Source organism: Wasmannia auropunctata, unplaced genomic scaffold (assembly GCF_000956235.1).
Source record: "Wasmannia auropunctata unplaced genomic scaffold, wasmannia.A_1.0 LD334669.1, whole genome shotgun sequence".
Classification (NCBI taxonomy): Eukaryota; Metazoa; Arthropoda; class Insecta; order Hymenoptera; family Formicidae; genus Wasmannia; species Wasmannia auropunctata.
The window spans coordinates 59,847-73,034 of NW_012028221.1; the positions used below are offsets into that span (position 1 = coordinate 59,847).

The following is a 13,188-nucleotide window of genomic DNA, read 5'->3' on the forward strand; positions in this document are numbered from 1 at the left end:
GAAAGTAGAGATTTCAAGCTGTAAAATGCTTTTTTGAACATCTCGATACGATCATTTTTGACGAAGTTACACTCTTTTGAATTTTGCCTATTTTTGGAGGGTAGAGTAAGTGATGCTTTAATTTTGTTGAGAAGTGTATATATTAATTTTTAGTTTTTACAATACAAAGGGTACGTACAACGCAAAAGAAAATTATGACAGTTTGTGACGCGAATCGATCAGAGCCATTTAGAAGTCTCGAAGGACTGTACGCCTTCAGCTCTCAGTCGATTAAGAATAGGTCGATATATATCGGGTGTAAAAGGCAGCACCATTCCACGTTGCTGAATTTCACCTAAATAAAATTAGATTGTAAGAACATTAGAATCAACTCGATTGAACATTTAATTAATATATAAATACATTACGTAATTCATAATTTATGAAATAAATTAGTATATAAATTATTTAGATAAATATATATATATATTTTAAATTGCGGTAAATTTATATTTTTAAAAAGTTTTCGGAATTTTTTTTTATAAGTTTACTTGAAATATTCTTGGAATTTCTATGCATTCGCACATTTTCTATGTAATAATTTAATCACCTAAACATTTATGTTTTTTTGTTGTAATGAAAATTGTAATATGAGAATTATATTTGAGCGACAAGAAAAGTAGCCAATAAATGGTAATTTTAATTTAATTGAACAGATAATTCATATCAAAGGAGAGCTACAAACCATCCAGAATCATCTTGACGGCGATAGCCGCGGGATAACCGACGGTACGCGCCATTGCAGACTGTCCAGATGCGTCACCATATATCACCAAGTTGATCCCTCTGGATTCCCTCCTGTTATCTGGCCAAAGTATACCTACGTCGTGCCTTAGTATCACAAGATCGCGCTCGTTTTTCTCGTAATAGAGCTTCTTCGACAAGTAATGCGTGAGCGTATCGAGAGGGGTGTTCAGTTTCAAGACCAGGTCCTCTTCCAGAAGACCCAGTTCCTCGATGGCCTTCACGCGCTCCCACGAGTTTACCCTTTCCGCCAATTTCTGCTTCAGATTCCCGTAGAAGATGTTGTCGTTCGCCAGGCCGAGCAAGTTGCACGCCAACACTCGCTGGAATATAAGCGACGAGTCAGATCGAGTCAGATCAATATTTTCCTTGCTTCCGAAATATTCCGCGTATAGGTGAAAAACTGAAAGCACGTACCCAGGTGATGTCTGGTCCGTTCGGGTGTAAAATCGGATGCGGATTAGGATCGATCAGACCGAGCAATTGCAGGCCCAGTATCGTATCTGAGAATCCCTTGAACCTGAGTGTACCACGCAGCATGGTACTCGCGTTTTGCAAACCGTAATAATCCCTATATATCGTGCTGTCACGATTGGGGAAGCCTTCCAAGGCGAAGCCTGGGAGGAAGTCCAAGTCCTGTACGGTGGACATCAAATCGCCGCCTCCCGCAATTTCTACTTCCTGCAAAGAGAATATGTATGTGTACCGCCGATGTAATTCTTTTTAAATAAATTTTGTTGGACTTTATGAAGAATGAATCATCCCAACTAATATTAAATATTTTTGAAATGTTTACAGAATATTCTTGATATTGCATGAACATTTCAAGAATATTTAGTATTGCTTGGGATTTCTTTTAAATAACTATGAAAAATACTTTAATAGCTCACCTGACCCTCGTGAAGGTATTTCGCTGGCGCTAAGGTGTTTAGCAGTGCACCTCGTGGAGACCAACTGAATTTATATCTCAGAGGATTAGAGGAACACTCCGGCGCGGGTAGTCCACCGCACCACGAGACAAAGGACTCTATCTTGCCGCCCGCTTGTCTCACATCGTCGAAACATTCGATCGCTAAGAGATGATCGATGCCCGGATCCAATCCGACTTCATTCAGTACGGTCACGCCAGCTTCTTGAGCTCTGTTCCCCAAAAAAGCAAGATTTTGATTTATTGTTAATCGATATTTTAAGTGAATACATCTGACGTCATACTATGACGATAAATAATTTCTTTTTATTGAACACATTTTAAAAATATATTTATTTTAAAGACATACTCTAATTACAAAAAAATAAGAACTCTTATAGTAATATTCACCCGGAAATTAGAAGATTTTATTAAAATGTATTCGTTGCGCTTAATTAAGATTTTGCGTCAAACATACAATCGCATAAAATTTTATATAGAATTTTATATAGAGACACGCGATGGTGCATTTAAGATATGTGAATTCGTTAGCATCAATGCTTACTCTTCGTGTAACGCCTTGACGTCATCGTTCATATAGCTCGCTGTCACCAGGTGATTCTTGGTTTCTATACAAGCTTTAGCGATGACGTGATGCAATGAGTACGGCAGAAGAGAGACGACCACATTCGCCGATTTTATTACATCGTGCAACGTGTCGGGACGATCTAGGACATTCAGGAAGACTGGCTCCACACCTGGGAATCGATTGGCCAGCGCGTCAGCCTCGTCCTTCAATTGTGACGCCACTACCAGTCTTATATTCTTATCCCTATGCAAATATTCGACTAAAGGTGCGGAGACGTATCCTGCGCCAAGAACGACCACCTGTTGGCACGTTGGCATGGACAAACAAAATTGTGATTCCGTAATATCGTTAATTTCTGCATCGCTTTAAATTTATTACCAGAGCCTAGAAATTGGATTCCTTCTAAATTGTTAATATTTTTATTATATTCTACAACGTTTCAGCAAATATAAACATCAAAATTGCAGAATTTTCTTTATATCAGATTGTTATCTGTTTTAAACAGGGTTGGACAAGTTAATATTTTTTTTAACTAACAATAAGTTAAGTTAAAGTTAACAGTCTTCAAAATTTAATTTAGTTAAGACAAGTTAATCCATAATAAAATTAATTGAATTAAAAGTTAAGTTAATATAAAAAAGTAATTAAAAAGTTAAAAGTTAAATTTTTATTATTTTATAATTTTAGAGTTTCTAAATAAAGTATATTTGTTATATTTATTTCTGTCAAGCCGTAGAAAAAGGACCGATTTCGAAGAACTTCTAACATGATTTAATGCATAGAAGATCCGCGAACAGTGATTCCTTCCCGCGGCCAGACTATATTTATTATATTATAACAATTGCCTTGATGTGCGTTCTCAAATTTGAGTTTGAAAACACCAACGCAGATATGTATTTTATTTTGGGTTTACAAGAAGCACTAAAAATGTAACTAAATTAAGTTAAAAGTTAAGAGTCTTAAATGTATCTTTGTAAGTTAAGTTAAAATTATTTAATTTTTTAACTTAACTTTTAACTAGGCACTATCCAACTTTGGTTTTAAAGATATGAAATACAAAAAAGATATTATAGCGACGAGTATACGAAAGGAAATGTTTTACCGTTTTGCTCTGTTGTTCTCCGTTATCAGCTTTGTGCTTGCTGCGTTGATTCAACTGTCGGAGTTCTTGGATGTATTCGAAATTGGGCGTCAATTTCCCGTTGGACGCGATAATGGCACCGTGCACGGCAGGACTGAAGTTGTGCTCATCCAACGGCTTTTTCGCGTCAGACTGTATGATGTCCAAAGCGTACGGATATAAAAGATTGCCGAAGAAATCCGTCGCTTCCTTTGGCAGTTGCGTAGGCATATTGTCGATCGAGCAAACCAGCACGCCGGGGCCCTTGAAAGATTTCGTGTCCTTGTTCCGGTCAGCATCGTATAGACAAAATGGCGTGTCGATCGTCGTGCACTCGTTCATGAATCTTGTGTAAAAAAATTAATAATTGGATAATAGTAATAACTTAGTTGCCGTTAAAAAATGAAAATTGAAAAGCATCCATGTAATATTTACTTAACCAATTTGAAAAGTTTAAAAGGAAAAATGTACAGTGCCAACAATTCGTGAACTTTAATATTATCATAAGTTATTAATATTATATAATTGTATAAATGATTATTATAAATATTAATATTTATAAAGCAGGATGTAAAAAAAGTTGTAGCTGTTTTTTGGCTAATATGAAAAAGTTCTGATACATGTATAAATTATATATATTAAAAGGCTACTTAAGCGGAGTCGAATGATATATCATTTATCTTGAGAAAACATCGGGAATATGGAAGAAATCGTGATCAAAGTCAATAAAAATCTAATGCTATATTTATTGACAAAAAGTTGTTAAATAAGACGTTAAGATCGTAAATTAAGCAACAAGGACTCTATTATTTGTTATTAAATAATATAACTTGGAGAAGATTTTCAAACGATTGACGAACGGCAAAGAGTGATACAAAATAATCGTTTGGTTTCAAATTCTAGCTTTGAATAACGGACATACGTATTGTTATATTACCTGTTTAAATTCTTGAATCTGATAGAGTTTTTTATTGTCTTTGATCACAGTTATTTTTCTTATATTCTCGATGTATATCCAGAATAAGCGATATACAACTCGATTTCTCTTAAGTAGTTCTTAACATGATATATGTATATGTAATTTGTACATATCGGAATTTTTTCATGTTAGCCAAAATAACAGTCGAAACATAACATCCTCCTTATCTGATATGATTCTATAACTATAGAGTTAATAAGTTATAAATTAATAAATTATTATATAATCTTCCTTATGATTGTAACTAAATAGTAGTTATTACAAAATTTTATAACTTTTTTGGAAACTTTTACGCTCTCCTGAATCTCTAATAAATCTGAGTACACGTACTCGATGCTGCCGCCCGGATCCGCGGATATGTCGCAGATACCGAGCATCCTGTGCGGCAAGGCGGGCGCGCCGACACTTATCGGCAGCCATGGTGTATTAGCGGGTCTGAGGAGATACTTCGCGTCAGGTATTGTCAACAGCTTCGGCGAATCCACCGCCCAGTATATGCCATTGATGATCACCGAAGCATACGGCGCTATCTTTTTGCTGAAAGTGGAGATATATAGTTCCGGATGCTGGTCGTACTCCTCAGGATCGAAACCGCCATCCTCCTTCCTCTCTAGGTGATGCCTGCGCCTCACTTCACAGCCGTATATCTTCGTCATATCTGGAACAGTTTGAAGAAGATATCAAACATTGATAAGAGATACCGCCGTGATAAATATTCTTGTTTACTGTAAACGACGTTAGATTCCACGATTGTGTAAAGAATTCTATCATGGAAAAATTGAAGAAACATATACATATATGCAGTGATGTAAGAATGGCGCAGGGACACGCCTCCCTAATCACGAAGCTATTAGAAGATCGTAATCGTACAGCGCGATACAATATATGATTACTTAATAATTACATATAATGATTATGATATTTTATTTCGAAAAAAAAATAATTTCAAACTATTGAAAATTTTTCTTAGAATTCTTCATATATTTTTTCCGAATTTTTATATTAGAACTTTTTAAAATATTCCCGTTTAATTTTATAACTTTTTAAAATATTCCCATTTAATTTTATAACTTTTTAGAAAATTTCTAAAGTTTTTTTTAAAATTGAAACGTTTTTTTAGAAATGCTGAAATTTTTCAGAAAGTCTACATTTTTTCTAGAATTCTTTATAAGTATATAAGACTTTTTAAATTGTCTAAGATTTATCATTCTATCATTTCCGAAGAAGATTTATAAAATTTGAAGAAATATAAATATTTAAAAAAAATCTTCATAAATTTAAAATATGACCAATTCTGAAAAATATTATGGGATATCATAAGAATTATTTTCACCAGTGTAAATTAAACCGCAGCAATAAAAATACAACCGTGCGCTGTAGTAGGTATTTATTCTGCAGTTTAAAGAATTATCTCACGAGTCGCGAGAGAGCGGGTTGAAGAGAGGTAAAGTTTCACATCGGAATCAGCACAGATGATGATTACGATGTTTACGAGAGGGCTCGACGACTATAAAGCGATAAGGCGTTTTTGCGAGTTGCGAAACGCGAACAAAGTGACGTCAAATTACAAATAACATACCGCCGTGCTCGGCGACTTTCCGCAACATTTCGGGCGGCACGTATTCATGGGGCAGCTCCTGGAAGACCTCCTGACCTCCCTGGCTAACGTTACCACTGCCTGAGAAGACAAAGGTCAATGGGCCGATCGATTTAGGCATAGCGCCCAGCGCAATTTCGTATCCCGCGCCGCGGATCGCTTGACGTGCCATAGCTGAGTCCCGATAATTATGTGCCGGTCCGATGTGCTAATCAAATTATTGTGATTAATTAGTCTGTTATACTGCACTTTTTAGAAGTCGCACACTGAGAGAGAAAAAGATTACAGTTCACATAAAGATCAAAATCAGGACATAAGTCTTCGTTAAAGAAATCTAAATTATGAAAGACGTCTTATGTCCCGATTTTGGACTTTATGTTGTCCGGGATGATTGCAATTGTCATAATTTAATTAAAATGTATAGTCATTTTCAGTGCCAACTACTTATTTGTTTAGTTATTAGTAGAATCATATAATTCTAAATTTTTCATAATCTATCATCATACATTAATCTATTGTTTAAAGAAAAATGCAGAAGAAATTCTAATTTATCAATTTAATATAAATAAAAAAATTGTTTCTCTCAGAATATAATGTATATAATTTTACATTTTCTGTTTTTAATTCGAATAAATATAAGATTGAAGTTATTGTAAACAACAAGAATGTCTATCAATTCAATTTAATATTTAATAGTTTAATTGAATGAATTCAATGAGAATATTTCAACGTAACGTTTAATTCAGCTCATTGAAAATTCCAAGGTGTAAATTGAATATTTACAATTCTAGAATATAAGCGTACCATGAATGGTGTATGGTGACCCAAGGCCAGCAGCCTCAGACCCAAACCGTGAAGTATGTTCACCATGCCAGCGACTCCGGCATATTTGCCGAAAGCCACCACCCTCTGGCCATTTGCGTCCGTAAGCTTCTCGTAGTCCAGCAGACGTATGTTCTTCTCCTGGATCGCATCCAGGAGCTGCATATTACTCTCCTGGGCCTTAATGGTGTGCGAGAAAAAGCAATATGTCTTATTGGGTATCAATTGGTCCACGGGTACTTGTTTTACGCCAAAGATGACGGAGGCTGAGCTGATGTCCTCCTGCAGCAGGGCGCCCGCCGCCTGGTAGGCTTGGGCGGGATATGCCCTTCGGTTGCTGGGCTGCACGATCACTTTCACGCCCGATCTGACGAGGCGGCGAACATTGGCCGGGGCTAACGGTGCTCTCCTTTCCCATACTGACTGGTCTTCCCGCCTTATAGCTATTACTTTGCCCTTAAGATTCTAAAAAAATTTTATGCAAAGGAACATTCAATTAATTAGCATTCTTTGCACATCGGTGCAATAATGGTTCGTCTAAAAAAATTAGTTACTTTTGTTACTGATTCTTCAGAAAAGAATCCAGGTAGAACATAGAATCAAATAATGTGATGACGTCAATCGTTTAATTTATTAATACTTGTGACTTAAGTTATAAATAACAAAAAAATAATAATTAACGTCCTTATAATATCATTTAACTTTATATGATTTTTGTGTTTTATCTGAGGAATCATCTCAGACCAGTGGACATTTAAATCGAGCAACGAAAAGACTTTTTTTAATTTAAAGCCCGATTTCGGAAATTCAAAATTCAGTTTTTTAATTGAATAAATTTCTATCGAATTTTTCCCTCTATTTTCATTTGTTTTTTTCCAAGAATGTCCGCGGGCGATGTCCAGCGTCGGTGCGATTGATTATACGAATCAAAATTATATCCCACGTGGAACGTATTATTTTAAACATAACTAGATGCTTACACTTATACATCTGATATTACGGGTGACAGCACGAGTCGCAGCGGTCAGTAGATGACGTGAATCACGTCCAGCCTCGATCAAGCCTAACATCCGCATCACACCTTGGCCGATGCTGATCGTAGCAGGCGTGTAAAGGTCACCGTTGTCGAGAGAAGGTCCGAGAGGAATTCACCAGTTGAAACCAATTCGCAGCGATCGCGCCGACTGGAATACGAATCTCGCTTGTGTGTTCAAACTGTTTGTTAATGTTTGAACCAAGTCGCGGCATGTACTGCTAAGTCTATGTACTACAGTACTACACTATACCGCACACGTATGTGTCCGTTTGAGTTTGGGTCAGTGCAGATGTCAGAAAGTATTACAAAATCATCGATAAGCTCAGAAGCACGCTCTTATCGGTATCGTATGACCCTCTTGATCACCGTACTGGTGGTTGGACCATTGAAAGTTTACGGAAAAAAAATTCCCGGAAAAATCCGTTTTTCTTCTCACGCGCCGTTTATCACCGCCGGTCTGATAATGATGACACGCGCGCGCCATGAGTATATAATCGTACACAATACTACAATAGACTTGTCAAGCGTATGAAGCGCTAGTGCCCCATATTTCTTAATCACTTTATTTAAAGAGATTGTGGAGTTGAATTAAAAGGATATATTCTAGTGTTTTGCAATTTTATTGTATTATACACAGGTATCTCTCTTTGTGAAATTAATACAAACAACATTGTGTAACTGAAACAACACTGTGCAATTTGAAGCAATCGTAAACAACTTAATGCCGCATGTGCGAACTGAAATCAGTTGGATTGCGCTTTGATTGATAGATACATTTTGTTCTTGATAGTTTGCTTCGTGGGATTTATCTTTTTCAGTATTTGAGTCATAATGTTGACAAGCTGCTCGGATGTAAGACCAGTCTTCTTGGATTTAAATTTCTGCAGTAACTCGGTCGTTGTCATAGGCTTGCGCATTAAATACCGCCTCACCGCATCCTCCGTAATTCCCGATTCGCTGAAAGATGTAAAATAATTATTATAATAATTATAACAAATATAATTACATTATATAGTTATATACAGGATGTCCGTAAAGTCAGTTACCATCTTTTTTATTTGGAAACGGTTTTAGATACAAAAAAATGTTTCAAACAAGAGTTGTTTGACTTCAAGGGGGGCATAAAATGGTACCATTGGTTTGATCTTGGGTGGCGCTGTCAAGGTCGGGGGAAATTCACTTCAAATTTTTTAAATGGAACCCCCCCATTTTTTATTACATATTCTTGTAGCTTATCTCGAAAGCTTTCCAAAACACATAGATAAAATATTTTTTGATTAAGTAAATCTTGAGTTATGAAGCTTGAATGTTGCAGTATCGTCGGCATTAGCATTATCTAAGGTGTCCGAACACTGGTTAAAACCTTTTGTCCTCCTTGAAGTCAAACAACTTTTATTTGAAACATTTTTTTGTATCTAAAGCCGTTTCTAAATAAAAAAGGTGGTGACTTTACGGACATCCTGATATAGTTATATATATAATTATATTATATAGTTATATGTGTATATCGTCTATCGCAAAGACAAAGGACATACTTTGCTCCCGGTATATATGACGTTACTGGAACCAGGTTGAAGTTATCGAGTTTTAACTTTTTCGCTTGCGACAAGTCTGGAGATCCAGATTGATTTCTCTTAAGAGAATCCGAGACACCGGATGCTGCGGGTGTTGGCGTTGCAGATCTCGAGCTATGCGCGCTATTGGGCTTCTTGTTATCCTTCTCTTTAAGCGTTGTATCTGAGTCAGATTCTGAGTCGCTGGAGAAATCGCTGGATGAATCCTTTCCCGATGCCGATTTCTTCTGATCCTTTTTCTTGGCTTTCTTCTTCTTCTTTTTGTCTTTCCTCTTGTCCATTTCTTTGCCAAGTTTATCTTTATCCTGAAACAAAGTACATTAGAAATTAGGACAAAGTAGTAAACATACGTGATAAATGCGATGAAATAATTTATATCGTTAATCGTTTAAAGAATACAGAGAAGTAACAGTGTATCAATAATGATAATATATGTCATAACAATATGTTACGTTACTTTATCATCCTTTTCTTTTCCTTCCTCATCTTCATCCTTATCTTCTTCGCCATCTTTCTTGTCTGGTTGTTCCTCGTCGTCTTCGTCTTCGTCAGACACGAGCAATTTTCTCAACGCATCTTCTTCCGCGACAGACTTAACTTCCTTCTGCGGTTCTGATTCTGATTCAGAAGCAGAGGAATCGGAAATATAATCGCATTCCCTTCCCTCCTCGTCGCCATCATCGCTTTCCTCGAATGCTTCATCGTCCGAGACGTTTTTCTTCTTTTTCTTCTTTTGCAATTCAGCTGCGATATTTGATTAAATTATTGTATTTGTTTATACACATAATGCGATCCATAAGTTTTTGTGACCAATTATTTTACGGCAATACCAATAATGCCACCTACAAATTACTATCTGAACAATATACCTATTAATATAATAATTATAATTCTTAGCTAACTGTATGTAAAATTTAAATAGTCTACGATTAGGACAATTAGTTAATATCGAGTATGTTATTTTGTGGAGCGTGTTTCTTTCACTACATTATAAATTCAAAAAAGGAGCAATGTTTCGCTACAAAATTTTGTTTTAAAGCCAGTTTATCTGCCAAATAGCAAATTCGAAATGATGTAAAAGACTTATTAAAATAGAGCACTAATTCGAGCAAACTTTTTTTGATGGCAGAGAGCCAGATTGCCGAAATCTGGCATGCCATCAAAAAATGTTCACTCGAACAAATGCTTTATTTCTATAAATCTTTTGCATCATTTTAAATATTTATTATTTCGCAAATAAATCGGCTTTAAACAAAAATTTTATAACAATTTTATATCTTTTATACGTTGCTCTTCCTTTGAATTCAACTGAAAAAGTACAAAGCAATAACTCAAAATCAGCTAAATTGTACACTGTTTAAATTTTACATATAATAGCTAAGAATTACAGTTACATCATTCAGGCAATAATTTATAGATAATGTTATTTCCATTAAAAAAATTTAATTTCAAAAGTTATGGATTACACTGTGTACTTTTATTATATAAAAATGAATATCTACAATTATAGATATAAATTTCGTTTATTACCTTTATCTTTCTTTTTCTTTTTTCCATCGTCCTCATCTTCAGATCCTTTCTTATTCTCCTCTTCATCACTGCCTGATTCATCATCGTCGCTGTCCATCCATTCATCCATCTCTGATATTTTCAATTCTTTCTCCTTCTTACCCGGTCTCTTGCCTTTACTACCTTCCACCAGTTCCTCCTCGTCTCCACCATCCTCGTCATTTCTCAATCTCTTGCGTAACATCAGTGTGAAATAATTTATTACCTTATTTCTACGACTAAATTCCTGTTCTGCCTCCTCGGCGCTGAGGGCCTTGTACCTCTGAATCGGCTGAAAGTTATACCTATACGTGGAAGTTTGATTTTTTGAGTACGAGTATTTTACCAGTAAACAATCAACAATACAAGATGCTTACCATTCGTGTAAGGGAAAGGCTTCTATGGCACCGTCAGCAGCATGAGTGAAGACATAATACGCAGCGTTTTCACTAATTCCACCTTCGCGAATGCCTTTAAACTTCTTTCCAGTTTTTCCTCCCGATTTTAAAATCCATGGTTGATCCTCAGGTTTATATTTTCTACTGGTAATGCCATACTTCTTTCTCCTAGCTTCCTCTCTAGCGTCACGCCCAAATTCGGATCCAGCGCCGAATTTTGGCATTTCTTCTTCCATACCCTTGTACTCCTTCATATTATTCTCCCGTTCCATTTTCACTTGAGTCCATTTTGAAAAATCTACGTTCAGCGTTGCATTAAATCTCATGACATTGTGCTTCTTTTTGCTATTTCTAAAAAAAAACCCAGAAATTAACTTCGAATATCATGATATCTCAATCAAATATTACAATTGTTATATTACAACAATATAATATTACAACAGACATAAATGAGGAATGTATTAACAATACTAACTTTGGTACCCTAATACTGAATTCTTGCACGGATGATGCAACTGAAGGCTGAAAAAGAGATCAATGTATAATATCACTGTAAAAAGTGACGTAATTCTTACTTTTAAAATAATAATATATATAATGCATTTTCCTTCCAGACAGTAACATAACCTACTTCATTGTTCCAGCTATAACCTATCAAACTTACCTTTGAAACTGTATTTGTATTCATTGTCGTAATTTAATGAAAAAACTTTCGTATAATTTAACACTGCATTTACATGAATGTATTTTTGACTTGTAACAATACGACGTATACAATTAAACGAGATCCACAGGCCTCCAACCTCAACGCCTTCAACAGGCTCAACAGGCTCAAGCAGACTCAACTGATTCAAGTGACAGAAAGGCTCTGTGGCAAGTGACTCAACAGGCTCGGCTCAACTCGGCTCAAGCAAGCTGCAAGGTCTGCAATACAAGTGAAGCAAGTCAAGCAAATTGTAGTATAATACTCTAAATTTTAATTTTAATAATAATAGTACTAGTAGTAACAATCTTTACGGCAAATAAGGCATGTAGAGGGGATCAACTGAGCCCACGTGACTCACATTCGCGTACGGCATACGCGATGTGAGTCACGTGGACTCAGTGGATTCTCTCCACAATGTGCAGGACTCCACATGCCAATTATTTTGTCAAAATTCACGTTTACACGACAACGGTAATTCGATTTTTAGTATCAATAGTAGTTATAATTGTTAAATGAAATATCATATGAAATGCTAAATCTAGTTTTATTGATAACTGCAGGTGTTATAAAATCGGATTTACCTAGCGTTTATACAATATATTTTACGTCAGTAGTTATAATTTATTTTAATGTTAGTTATAACTATGAATTTTACAAAATCTAATTGATAAGCTGATAACGTGCAAATTACATAATCAATGTTACATGTAGTTACACGTTTTGACATCTGCCTCATCAACTTCGTTTAGTCGGGTTTCAGAATGTTCAAATTATAGATTCACTCATGACAGAAATTAAGGCTAGCTAATCACGTGTCTAATTATAGTAATAGATTTGCTATATTGCTGAATGTTAAACTGAAATCCTTACATAAGATGTTTGGTTAATTTTTTTGCTTCCTCTCTGTATGTATATACGTAAATACATATACATACATACGTATTTTGAATTTCGGAACTTAAAGGCCATCACACATACAAAACATTGACCAATCACATCAGTAGTATTCTCAAACGTAAAATCGCAATGTAGATTAATTGTGGTTAGTTGATTTGCTTGCGGCCTACGATTAAAACTTTTTTACTGTGATGATCTTACTTATATGATGTATGTATATATATATATATAT

The 13,188-nt window shown here is 35.5% G+C and overlaps 2 protein-coding genes across 4 annotated transcripts; both read right to left on the reverse strand.

The window, feature by feature from the left end:
* Positions 1-127: 127 nt before the first annotated feature.
* On the reverse strand, positions 128-8,208 carry LOC105458128 (alpha-aminoadipic semialdehyde synthase, mitochondrial). Its single transcript, XM_011703204.1, has 10 exons — positions 7,778-8,208; positions 6,780-7,262; positions 5,958-6,183; positions 4,709-5,036; positions 3,382-3,745; positions 2,256-2,578; positions 1,674-1,923; positions 1,201-1,464; positions 725-1,106; positions 128-334 (listed from the first exon to the last, which is right to left on the reverse strand). Exons 1-10 carry the CDS (start codon positions 7,871-7,873, stop codon positions 219-221), a joined length of 2,832 nt encoding a protein of 943 aa, XP_011701506.1. The 5' UTR covers positions 7,874-8,208; the 3' UTR covers positions 128-218.
* Positions 8,209-8,434: 226 nt separating this feature from the next.
* LOC105458129 (general transcription factor IIF subunit 1) lies at positions 8,435-12,429 on the reverse strand. Of its 3 annotated transcripts, none has more exons than XM_011703206.1 (8): positions 12,352-12,429; positions 12,018-12,277; positions 11,829-11,875; positions 11,333-11,704; positions 10,938-11,260; positions 9,865-10,151; positions 9,369-9,712; positions 8,435-8,790 (listed from the first exon to the last, which is right to left on the reverse strand). In XM_011703206.1, the coding sequence occupies exons 2-8, from the start codon at positions 12,039-12,041 to the stop codon at positions 8,577-8,579; spliced, it is 1,611 nt and encodes a 536-aa protein (XP_011701508.1). In that variant the 5' UTR covers positions 12,042-12,277; positions 12,352-12,429; the 3' UTR covers positions 8,435-8,576. The 3 variants fall into 3 exon arrangements, with proteins under 3 accessions (XP_011701508.1, XP_011701509.1, XP_011701507.1); XM_011703207.1 differs by having other exon boundaries at positions 12,371-12,386; XM_011703205.1 differs by having other exon boundaries at positions 12,018-12,407.
* Between the last annotated feature and the right edge of the window lie 759 nt (positions 12,430-13,188).